This window comes from Dipodomys spectabilis, unplaced genomic scaffold, assembly GCF_019054845.1.
Source record: "Dipodomys spectabilis isolate Male_0828 unplaced genomic scaffold, ASM1905484v1 ptg000018l, whole genome shotgun sequence".
Taxonomy (NCBI): Eukaryota; Metazoa; Chordata; class Mammalia; order Rodentia; family Heteromyidae; genus Dipodomys; species Dipodomys spectabilis.
In genome coordinates, this window is record NW_024870695.1 from 8,346,301 (window position 1) to 8,358,459 (window position 12,159).

At 43.2% G+C, this 12,159-nt stretch overlaps 1 protein-coding gene across 4 annotated transcripts in view; it reads right to left on the reverse strand.

Moving 5' to 3' along the window:
- The window catches only part of Brca1 (BRCA1 DNA repair associated), an 81,737-nt gene that overhangs the window by 62,558 nt on the left and 7,020 nt on the right, over nucleotides 1–12,159 (reverse strand). For all 4 annotated transcript variants that reach the window (XM_042674021.1, XM_042674020.1, XM_042674019.1 and 1 more), the window contains exons 3-4: nucleotides 9,118–9,171; nucleotides 83–160 (exon numbers count right to left, since the gene is read on the reverse strand). In XM_042674021.1, the coding sequence (XP_042529955.1) occupies nucleotides 83–160; nucleotides 9,118–9,171 (132 nt within the window). The remainder of the gene's footprint in view (nucleotides 1–82; nucleotides 161–9,117; nucleotides 9,172–12,159) is intronic.

The following is a 12,159-nucleotide window of genomic DNA, read 5'->3' on the forward strand; positions in this document are numbered from 1 at the left end:
GAACCATTGGTTCCCAGCAAGAATTTCTATCTTTTCCTGCCATTGTTGCTTCCAACCTCCCATGATTACACAAATTATATACCTTTTGGTAATGTCATTCTTACACAAAGGACACTGTGAAGGCCCTTTCTTCTGGTTGAGAAGTTTCAGCATACAAAATCTATAAATTATAAAAAAAGAGAAAAGAACAATTCAAGTTACTTTCTTCTGTAGGAAGAATACTCAAAGGTAAACAGCTATGAAAAGATCATCTCATAACTGCCTTTAAGAGTCACTTAAAAGGGAAGACAGGTGAATTATTATCAATGGTTTTTTTATTCTTGTTTTTTATAAGCAGAAAACCAAACTATGTAAGAAATGATCTCTAAAAATTCGGATGTACACACTTATGGCTTATTGTTATTACCAAATAAAATGTATTAGGTTAATATAGTATATCTAATGATATAATTATTTCAAAGCATAATCAGACATAAATGGCTAGGTAATTCATGTGAAATGATCATTAGCTTAAAACATAGTATAACAGCTGAGTTCCAGAGTATATCCTAGCCAGGCGCCGGTGGCTCACAACTGTAATCCTAGCTACTCAGGAGGCTGCGATCTGAGGATCAGGGTTCAAACCCAGCCTGGGCAGGAAAGTCCGTGAAACTCTTATCTCCAATAAACCACTAGAAAACCAGAAGTAGCCCTGTGGCTCAAGTGGTAGAGCACTCGCCTTAAGCTGAAGAGCTGAGGGACAGCGCCCAAGCCTAGAGTTCAAGCCCCATGACCGACCAAAACAAAAAAAAACAAAAAACAGAGTATATCCTAGTTACTTGGGAGGCTAAGATCTGAAGATCACAATTCAAGACCAATCCCAGGGGCTGGGAAGGTAGCTCTGTGGTAGAATGTTTCCCTTGCATGCACGAGGCCCTGGGTTCGATTCCTCAGCACCACATAAGCAAAAAGAAAAAAGCCAGAAGTGGCGCTGTGGCTCAAGTGGTAGAGCGCTAGCCTTGAGCTGAAGAGCTGAGGGACAGCGCCCAGGCCTAGAGTTCAGGCCCACAACTGGACCTGCCCCCCCCCCCAAAAAAAAGACCAATCCCAACCAAAAAGTTTGAGTTTCTATGTCCAATTAACCAGCAAAATGCTACACTGCTGGCATAGTTCAAGGGGTAGGGCATCAGCAATAAGCAATCAAATTGCGAGAGTGAAACATTGAATTCAAGCTCTGATAGCAATACACACACAGACACACACAGACACACAGACACACAGACACAGACACACACACACACACACACACACACACACACTCATGGGAATGAAACACATAACTCAAAATCTCAGCACCTGAGGCCAGGTTGTTGTTCAATGTTATAGTTCTTGTCTAGCTTGCGTAATTCTCTGGGTTTAATCCCCAGAACGGCAAATAAGAATACTAATAAAACTTAGCACTTCCTACAAAACTACAGTAATTCAGACAGTGTGATATTGGCACAAGGACAGACATATACATCAATTGAACAAAATTAAGAGTCTATAAGAACTAGGAAAGTTGCTGGGCACTGGTGGCTCATGCCTTCAATCATAGCTACTCAAGAGGCTGAGATTTGAGGACTACAATTCCAAGCCAGCCTGTGAGACTCTTTGATGTAAAGTGACTTAACCTAAAGCACTCTCTCCCCTCCCCTCCCCCCCCCCTAGCCATATCTTAGAACTGTCCTTGGATGCAGACCCTGCTGAATCATCTCTCCTCCCCATCCCCCTGAACAAACATACCCTAAGGTTTTGGAGACTAGAGCCTGAGACCAGCGCCCTGTCTGACGCTGATGCACAGAGGCTATTGAGACCTTGAAACTCCTCAGTCAAAATAACATTGCTCACACACCCACCTCCATCTCACCCTACTTCCATCGGCCTCCCCAGCCCCGTACCAACTTCACTCTTTTCTTGCTAATATTTAAAGAGCCCTAGTTGTAAGAGGGAGGGGGGGGCACGCCATTTCTCCTTCAGGCATGCTGAAGGAGACTTTGGCTGCCCTTCCCAGGGTTCATTCCTAAATAAAGCCTCTGTGTGTGGGTGGAGGGGGGAGGTGAAGGGGGGGGGCTGAACTCTGGGCCTGGGCGCTATCCCTCAGCTCTTCAGCTCAAGGTTTGTGTTCTACCATTTGAGCAACAGCACCACTTCCGGCCTTTTCTGCTTATGTGGTGCTGAGGAATCGAACCCAGGGCGCCTCATACATGCAAGGCAAGCACTCTACCACTGAGCCACCTCCCAGCCCCCTGTTTTTTTTTTTTTTTTTTTTTTTAATGGTCCGGTTGTGGGGCCTGAACTCTGGGCCTGGGCACTGTCCCTCAGCTCTTCAGCTCAAGGCTAGCGCTCTACCACTTGTGCCACAGCGCCACTTCTGGCTTTTTTTTTTTTTCTTTTTTTTGCTTATGTGGTGCTAGAGGAATCGAACCCAGGGCCTCATGCATTGCAAGGCAAGCGCTCTACCACTGAGCCACCTTCCCAGCCCCCCTTGTTGGTTTTTTGAGTTCACTTTTTGCCTTTTATTCTGATACTGTCATGACTCAGTTTCCTTATACTCATCTCCAATAATCTTTTCAGAGGCCAGAAGTGATGCTGTAGCTCAAGTGATAGAGTAGTAGCTTTTAACTAAAGAAGGTCAGCTTTTAACTAAAGAAGGTCAGGGACAGCGGACAGCACCCAGGCCGAGTTCAAGCCCCAGGACTTGCCAAAAAAAAAAAGAACTGAGAAAGTGGCGCAAGTAGACTTGTCTAACAAGCATAAGGCCTTGAGTTTAAGCCCATATACAGTATAATTTTGGGATCCATGAGTATATTATTACAAGGAGACCACTTCTTAAGGAAAACCTACAAATGCTCAAGACACAGAATTCAGTACTATATTGCAGATGCTCAATTCATTTCTCCATAATGCTGCCCAACTCCCACTAAAGACATGCTGCCCCTGTCATCAAATCTAAAATTTTCACTTCACCACTTAAACATAATAACTTGTAGTTTTCTTTTTTGGGAATAGGCAAACACTTAGCAGATCACAGGATAATTTAAACAAAACTGAACATAACATGGGAATGAGAGCTTCTCTGTGCCCACTGAGCTTTGTAGTATATGCAAAGCAATTCAAATCTTTTGCTTTTGAGTAAGAGTCATTGTTTTTTTAACCATAATGCTCAAAACCACATGCAATAAATCTGCAAATAAGGTGGGCTTATTATACTATCAAAAAGAAAATAAGAAGAGTCTATAAATAAATTCATGCATATATTTATGATCAATGAATTTTCAAAAATGATACCAAGACAATTAAATGAGAAAATAATTATTTTTTTGGTTGGTTGTGGGTCCTGAACTCTGGGCCTAAGTACTGTCCCTCAGCTCAAGGCCAGTGCTCTACCACTTGAGTCACAGCATGACTTCCAGCTTTTTTTTTTTTTTGCTTATGTGGTGCTGAGGAATTGATCCCAGGGCCTCATGCATGCAAGGCAAGCACTTATCACTGAGCCACCTTCCCAGCCCTGAGAAAATAATTTTTAAAACCAAATGGTAAGCTGAGTACCAGTGGCTCATGCCCGTAATCTTAGCTATTCAGGAGGCTGAAATCTGAGGATCATGGTTCAAAGTCAGCTGGAGCAGGAAAGTCTGTGAGACTCTTATCTCCACTTAACCATCTAAAAGCCAGAGTGGCACTGTGGCCCAAAAGTGTGGCTCAAAAGCTCACTAGCCTTGACCAATAAATGCTCAGGGACAGTGCAAAGGCACTGAGTTCAAATTTATTACTGACAAAAAAGTTGTTTCTGGAAAAACTGGACATCCACATAAAAGAATACCATGAAGACTATCTCAGATCACAAACAAAAATGAACTCAAGTGAATCACAGCCTAGCAGATAGTCATAGTGATGATAATTGTGGGCAGTGATTCACTTATACAAACAGTATCTGTCACCTATCTAATACTGTTCTAGGGGGGTGGGAAGGTGGCTCAGGGGTAGAGTGCTTGCCTTGCATGCATGAGGCCATGGGTTTGATTTCTTAGCACCACATATGCAGAAAAAGCTGGAAGTGGGCTGGGAAGGTGGCTCAGTGGTAGAGTGCTTGCCTTGCAGGCATGAGGCCCTGGGTTCGATTCCTCAGCACCACATAAGCAGAAAAAGCTAGAAGTGGTGCTATAGCTCAAGTGGTAGAGCGCTAGCCTTGAGCTGAAGAGCTGAGGGACAGTGCCCAGGCCTAGAGTTCAGGCACCATGACTGCCAAAAAAAAAAAAAAAAGCTGGAAGTGGCACTGTGGCTCAAGTGGTAGAGTGCTAGCCTTAAGCTAAGAGCTAAGGGACAAGCGCCCAGGACCAGAGTTCAGCCCCCACGACCGACAGGAAAAAAAACTGTTCTAAATGTGAGAGATTCAGTACAAAAGGCAAATATCATTTTTAAGGACATAATACTCTAGAGAGGGAGTGACTGGGTAGGGAATAAATAGCAGACACTGATATTGAAGAGAGACAGGAAAGAAAAGGTCAAAGTTACTGAAAAGTCAGCACATCTGGAGAACATTTTTACCAGCCAGATTGTTTAAAATGCATTGCTCTCTCTTTTCTTTTTTCTTTAGGATGGTAATGGAGCTTAAACTCAGGGCTTTGGCTTTCTGCCCCTGAGCTCTTTTGCTCAAGGCTAGCACTTAAAACATTTATTTTTTATTTTTATTTTTTGCCGGTCATGGGGCCTGAACTCTGGGCCTGGGCGCTGTCCCTCAGCTCTTCAGCTCAAGGCTAGCGCTCTACCACTGGAGCCACAGCGCCACTTCCAGCTTTTTCTGTTTATGTGATGCTGAGGAATCGAACCCAGGGCCTCATGCTTGCAAGGCATGCACTCTACCACTGAGCTACCTTCCCAGCCCGCACTTAAAACATTTTGACCCACAGTACCACTTCCAGTTTTCTGGTGGTTAATTGGAGATAAGAGTCCCATGGATGCCCAGGTTGGCTTCAAACAGATCTCAGCCTCCAGTGGTACCCAGCTCTCTTCTCTTCTCTCTCTCTTTTTGTTGGTCATGGGCTTGAACTCTGGGCCTGGACACTGTCCCTAAGCTCTTCAGCTTAAGGCTAGCACTCTACCACCTGAGCCACAGCACCACTTCCAGTTTTCTGGAAGTTAACTGAAGAGTCTCCTGGACTTTCCTACCCAGGCTGGCTTTGAACCTCGATCCTCAGATCTCAGCCTCCTGAGAATTACAGGTATGAGCCACCGGTGCCCAGCTTCTTTTTCATTTTTATTTTTGCAGTGTTGGAGATGAAAATCAAGCTAGGCAAGCACTCTACTCAAAGCTACGTAACTAGATGACATATTATGCTTTTTTTTTTTTTTTTTTTGGTCAGTCCTGGGTCTTGAACTCAGGGCCTAAGCACTGTCCCTGGGTTTTTGTGCTCAAGGCTAGTGCTCTGCCACTTTGAGCCACAGCTCCACTTCTGGTTTTTATGCGGTTAATAGGAAATAATAGTCTCACTGCATTTCCTGCCTGGGCTGGCTTTCTCAATCCTCAGATCTCAGCCTCCTTAGCCATCATAACCTAGCTAATATTATCACCTTCTATTTCCTTCCTTCCTTCCTTCCTTCCTTGCACTTCTCTTCCTTTTTTCTGTTTTTGTTTTTGCCAGTCCTGGGGCTTGAATTTAGGGCTTGGGCACTGTCCCTGAGCTTTTTTGTTCAGAGCTAGCACTCTAGCACTTCAGCCACAATTCCACTTCCATCTTTTTGGCAGTTAACTGGAGTTAAACATCTCAAGGACTCTCCTGCTCAGGCTGATTTTCCTGACTTCAGCCTCCAAAGTAGTTAAGATTATAGGTGTGAGCAACCTAGCTATTTGCTATATATGTACATTTTGTGTGTGTGTGTGTGTGTGTGTGTGTGTGTGTGTGTGTGTGAGAGAGAGAGAGAGAGAGAGTGAGGGGGGCTAGTACTGGGCTTGAACTCTGTACCTGGGTGCTGTCCCTCAGCTCTTCAGCTCAAGGCTAGCACTCTACCACCTGAGCCATAGTGCCACTTCTGGGTTTTTTGTGCGGAGATCTGAGGATTGTGGTTCAAAGCCAGCCTGGGCAGGAAAGTCCACGAGACTCTTATCTCCAAGTAACCATCAGAAAACTGAAAAGTGAGGGGTTGAGAATATGGCTTACTGATAGAGTGCTTTCCTAGCATGCATGAAGCCTAGGGTTCAATTCCTCAGTACCACATAAACAGAAAAAGCTGGAAGTAGCGCCGTGGCTCAAGTAGTAGAGTGCTAATATTGAGCAAAAGAAGTTCAGGGACAGTACCCAGGCACTGAGTTCAAGCACCAGGATTGGCAAAAAAAAAAAAAAGAAAACTGAAAGTGACACTGTGGTTCAAAGTGGTAGAGCACTAGCCTTGAACACAAAAGCTCAGGGATAGAGCCCAGGCGCTGAGTCCAAGCCCTATGACCAACAGAAGAAAACAAAACAAGACAGAAAGACACTTAAATATGTAAATATAAATACAGTCAAAGTATGCAGGAGGATTGGTTCCAAAATTGTCCATGAATATACAAAAATCTTCAGCTGCTCAAGCCCCTTATATGAAAAGGTACAATATTAACATGTAAGTATAATCTCCTATACACTTTAAATAATCTCTACATTATTTATAATATAATGTAAATGATGTGTAAGTAGTTATTGCTCAAAATTTCTTGGACAATGAAAAGAACATTCAGTGCAGGTACAATTTTTTTTTTTTTGGGTCCAGTTGTGGGTCCTGAACTCTGGGTCTGGACACTGTCCCTCAGCTCTTCAGCTCAAGGCTAGCGCTCTACCACTTGAGCCACAGCGCCACTTCCAGCTTTTTTCTTTTTGCTTATGTGGTGCTGAGGAATCGAACCCAGGGCCTCAGGCATGCAAGGCAAGTGCTCTACCACTAAGCCACCTTCCCAGCCCAGGTACAATTTTTTTTACAGACTATTTTCACCCATGGTTAGTTGACTCTATGGGTAGAGAACCCAAAGATATGGAGGACAGAATGTATAATTTGAACAATTTGTATGAGTATATTTCAGCATAAATATGAACTAATACCAGATTCTCTCCTCTCTTTGCCAAGGAGGATCACAAAACAGACTAACACTGAACTTTAAGAGGGGGAGAGCAGGAGGGCATGCAGAAATTAACAGAAAGAAGGAACTGACAAAGTTGAAATACAATTTGTTTATTTCACAATCCCTTGTAGTCTACTTTCACCCTTGGACACAAATACCAAACAGCCGTTCAAAGTGTTCCTAGGTCTCTCTGTTTAAGTAAATAGATAAGCTATGTCAATACTTTACTAAGAAAAACTATGGGTAGAAGTGGAGCTGTGGTTCAAACAATAGAGTGCTAGCCTTGAGCACAAAAGCTATGGGACAGTGGCCAGGCACCAGGACTGGCACACACATACAAAAAACAAAAACAAAAATAAAAACTATGGCTACAGCCAATTTACAATGACTATCAGTACTGTGAACACATGAATAGAGTGGGGCTTGAACTCTGAGCCTGGGCGCTGTGCCTGAGCTCTTCAGCTCAAGGCAAGCACTCTACCACTTGGGCCATATCACCAATTCCAGTTTTCTGGTAGTTAATTGGAGATAAGAGTCTCACAGACTTTCCTATCTGGGCTGCCTTTGAACCACAATCCTTAGATCTCAGCCTCCTGAGTAACTAGGATTGTAGGCATGAGCCACTGGCACCCCAGCGGACTTTTTTTTTCTTCTAGTATTGATGTTCTTTGAGCTTAGGGCTTCACACTTACTAGGCAGGTACTCCACCACTTGAGCCATGCCTCTAGCCCTTTTAGTTCTGCATATTTTTACTAGGGTCTCATATTTTGTCCAGGCCAGCCTGATATCCTGTTTATACTTCTTCCCCATAGTTAGGATGACAAATGTGTACCATCATATCAAGATTTTTCTATTGAAATAGGGTCTTGAGAACTTTTTGCGGGCTGGGAAGGTGGCTCAGTGGTAGAGCGCTTGCCTTGCATGCATGAGGCCCTGGGTTCGATTCCTCAGCACCACATAAGCACAAAGAAAAAAGCCGGAAGTGGTGTTGTGGCTCAAGTGGTTGAGCGCTAGCCTTGAGCTGAAGAGCTCAGGGACAGCGCCCAGGCCCAGAGTTCAGGCCTCACGACCGGACCCCCCCCAAAAAAAAAAAAAGAGAACTTTTTGCCCAGGCCAGCCTGAAAAACATGATTGAATATCTACCTCTTAAGTAGTTAGGATTACAAGTGTGAGCCACCAGGGAGAGCTGGATTTTCTGTTGTCACTTAATTGAAGAACTTGACCTAAAGTTTCTGTAAAATTAGGTGTTTTTTGTGTTGTAAACAACAAGCACATGTAAAATGGAAAGACTTGGAAAAAATTATATTAAGTGAAGTAAGCCAGGCCCAAAGAAACATAGGTCCCATGGTTTCCCTTATTTGCAATATCTAGTATATGTCTGAGTCAAGCAGAAAAGGTCAGATAAGGTGATGTTAGGGAAATGAACCCTAAGATATGTACTCAAATGTTTTTTTTCTTTCATGCGATTGTTTCCAACACATTTATAAGATTATTTCTTTGTTGCTTTGTATGTCCTTCCCCCACAGTATAACCCCTGCTTTCACTGTATTTGATGTCGGTATAATTTGTGGAGGGGAAGGGGGAAACAAATCGTTTAAATAGAGATACAGGTGGACCCATTGCAACAATGAGATGTACAAGTCGTTATGTCGAAAACGAACTTTACAACTTTGGTGGGGGGGGGAGCGGGGAGGATGGGAAGGGATGGGAAGGGGAAACAAAGGAGGAGGCTACAATGCTTGATAAGAAATGTACTCATTATCTTGCCCATGTAATTGTAACCCCTCTGTACAGTATTTTCACAATTAAAAAAAATAAATAAATAAAGCCCCTTAAATTCAAAAAAGAAAAGAAAAGAAAACAACAAGCACATATGTGGCTTAGCAATATAGTAGGGCACCTTAATAAGTAAGTAGTCCTGAGTTTAAACTCCAGTACTGTCCCTCCCCCTCAAAACCCAAAGCACAAAAGCTAATAATAATGAAGGCACAAAAAGTATTCAAACCTACCTGCAAAATATGTGGTCACACTTTGTGGAAACAGGTTCTTTGATTAATTCCAGACTAGAAGAGAAGAGAAAAAAATTAGAGAAAATAAGATCAAATAATTCATTTAATTCAATTTTATTTAATTCATTCAATTTTTTTTTTTTGGTTGGTTGTGGGGCTTGAACTCTGGGCTTGGGCACACTGTCCCTCAGCTCTTCAGCTCAAGGCTAGTGCTCTGCCACTTGAGCCACAGCGCCACTTCCAGTTTTCTGGTGGTTAAGTGGAGATAAGAGTCTTATGGACTTTCCTGCCTGGCCTGGCTTTGAACTATGATCCTCAGATCTCAACCTCCTGAGTAGCTAGGATTACAGGCATGAGCTATTGGTGCCTGGCTATAAAGTTCAACTTTGAAGTTTACTGAATACTTATCAAATGTCTGCTGAGCAAAGCACTTAGTGACAAGCACTTGTACAAGGTCCTCCTGGGTTTTATCCTCTGTACCTCCCAAAAAGTCAAAGCTGATTAAATGAAATATTAAATGGAAGATTCCAGAAAAAAAGCAATATAAGTTTTTAATTGTAGGCCATTCTGAGAATGTGATAAAACCTCACCCCATACCTCCCAAAACATGAATCACTCCTTAGTACAATATATCCAAGTTGTATTCATTATCTGTCTGTTAGTCATTTAGCAGAGGTTTGGGCTATCAAATCAAACATTAGGGTAGAAGCACTAGTAGTCAAGTAACCTCTATTTTACTTAATATGCTCACAAAGCACAAGAATAGTGGTGCTTCCTGTAAGTGAAAGGGTGAAAGTCCATCACAGGTAAACATGCATAGGAAAAAAACCAGCATATAGAGTTCAGAACTATCTGTGCTTTCAGAAATCCACTGGATCATCCACTGGGGAGCTTGGCATGTATCCCCCAGGGATATGGAGAAAGGTTACTGTATATTTCTTTTTGATTTCCTCAAAGTAGTTTTTTATGGGACTGTCTTTTTATGGAAATTAATAGAAAAGATTTAAAGGACTTATATGGATAAAATCGTAAAATGAACTGTATGTACTATCATCTACTTCCATCAACTAGCCATAAATGGCAAATCTTGTTTCATCCAACCTAACCCATCTTAATTATTTATTTGTTTGTTTGTTTATTGTCAGTCACAGTGCTTGAACTCAGTCCTGGGCACTGTCCCTGAGCTCTTTTGTTCATGCGAATGTTCTAACTTTGAGCCACAATGCCACTTCCAATTTCTGAGTAGTAAATTGGAGATAAAAGACTATTATCTTGGGCTGGGAAGTTGGCTCAGTGGTAGAGCTCTTGCCTTGCATGCCTAAGGCCCTGGGTTCGATTCCTCAGCACCACATAAGCAAAAAGAAAAAAGCTGGAAGTGGCGCTGTGGCTCAAGTGGTAGAGTGCTAGCCTTGAGCTGAAGAGCTGAGGGACAGCACTCAGGCCCAGAGTTCAGGCCCCAGGACTGGACACCCCTCCAAAAAAAAAAAAAAAAAGACTATTATTTTATTTATTTGTTTTGTCGGTCATGGGGCTTGACCTCTGGGCCTGGGCACTGTCCCCCAGCTCTTCAGCTTGAGGCAAGCGCTCTACCACTTGAGCCACAGCGCCATTTCTGGCTTTTTCTGCTTATGTGGTGCTGAGGAATCGAACCTAGGGCCTCATGCATGCAAGACAAGCACTCTACCACTGAGCCACCTTCCCAGCCCTTATTACTTTATTTTAAAATAAATCTCTTATTATTTCATCAGTCATGGGGCTTGAACTCTCCGCCTGGGCACTATTTCTGAGCTTAGCTCAAGGCGAGCATTCTACCACTTGAGCCACAGTGCCATTTCCACTTTTTGGTGGTTAATTGGAGGTAAGAGTAGGACTCTCCTGCCCTGGCTGCCTTTGAACTGTAATTCTCAGATCTCAGCCTCCTGAGTAGCTAGGATTATAGGCATGAGCCACCAGCGCTCAGCTATAAAATATTTTAACTATGGCCGGGCGTCGGTGGCTCATGCCTGTAATCCTAGCTACTCAGGAGGCTGAGATCTGAGGATCATGGTTCAAAGCCAGCCCAGGCAGGAAAGTCCGTGAGACTCTTTTTTTTTTTTTTTTTGGGTCCGGTCGTGGGCCCTGAACTCTGGGCCTGGGCACTGTCCCTCAGCTCTTCAGCTCAAGGCTAGCGCTCTACCACTTGAGCCACAGCGCCACTTCCGGCTTTTTTCTTTTTGCTTATGTGGTTCTGAGGAATCGAACCCAGGGCCTTGAGCATGCAAGCCAAGCGCTCTACCACTGAGCCACCTTCCCAGCCTCCGTGAGACTCTTATTTCCAATTAACCACCAGAAAACCAGAAGTGGTGCTGTAGCTCAAGTGGTAGAGAGCTAGCCTTGAACTGAAGAGCTGAAGGACAGCACTCAGGCCCAGAGTTCAAGCCCCACAACCAACAAAATAAAAAAATAAAATTAAATTAAATATTTTAACTATGTATATTCTTAAAAGATAATTTTTAAAGTATAACAATGAAGCTATTATTCCTAAAACAAACTTTCTTAAAATTTTCAATCTGCCACATTTTGGGCCATAAAAATTACATTAAATAGTTAAGATATTTAAATCAAGATCCAATTTGACATGTCTCAAATTTCCTCTCCTGCTTTCCCTTTTTATTTTTATAAAACTAGATTGCCACGGGGTTGGGAAGTTGGCTCAGTGGTAGAGTGCTTGCCTTGCATGCATGAGGCCCTGGGTTCGAGTCCTCAGCACTACATAAGCAGAAAAAAGGCAGAAGTAGTGCTGTGGCTCAAGTGTTAGGGCCTTAGCCTTGAGCTAAAGAGCTGAGGGACAGCCCCCAGGCCCAGAGTTCAGCCCCCACAACTGGCAAAAAAAACCCAAAAAACTAGATTTCTAGGCACTGGTGGCTCATGCTTGTAATCCTAGCTACTCAAGGAGGCTGAGGTCTGAAGAGGGCAGTTCAAAGCCAGCTGGGCAGGAAAGTCCATGAGACTCTTCTCTCCAACATACCACTTCGAGAAAAACTGGAAGTGGAGCTGTGGCTC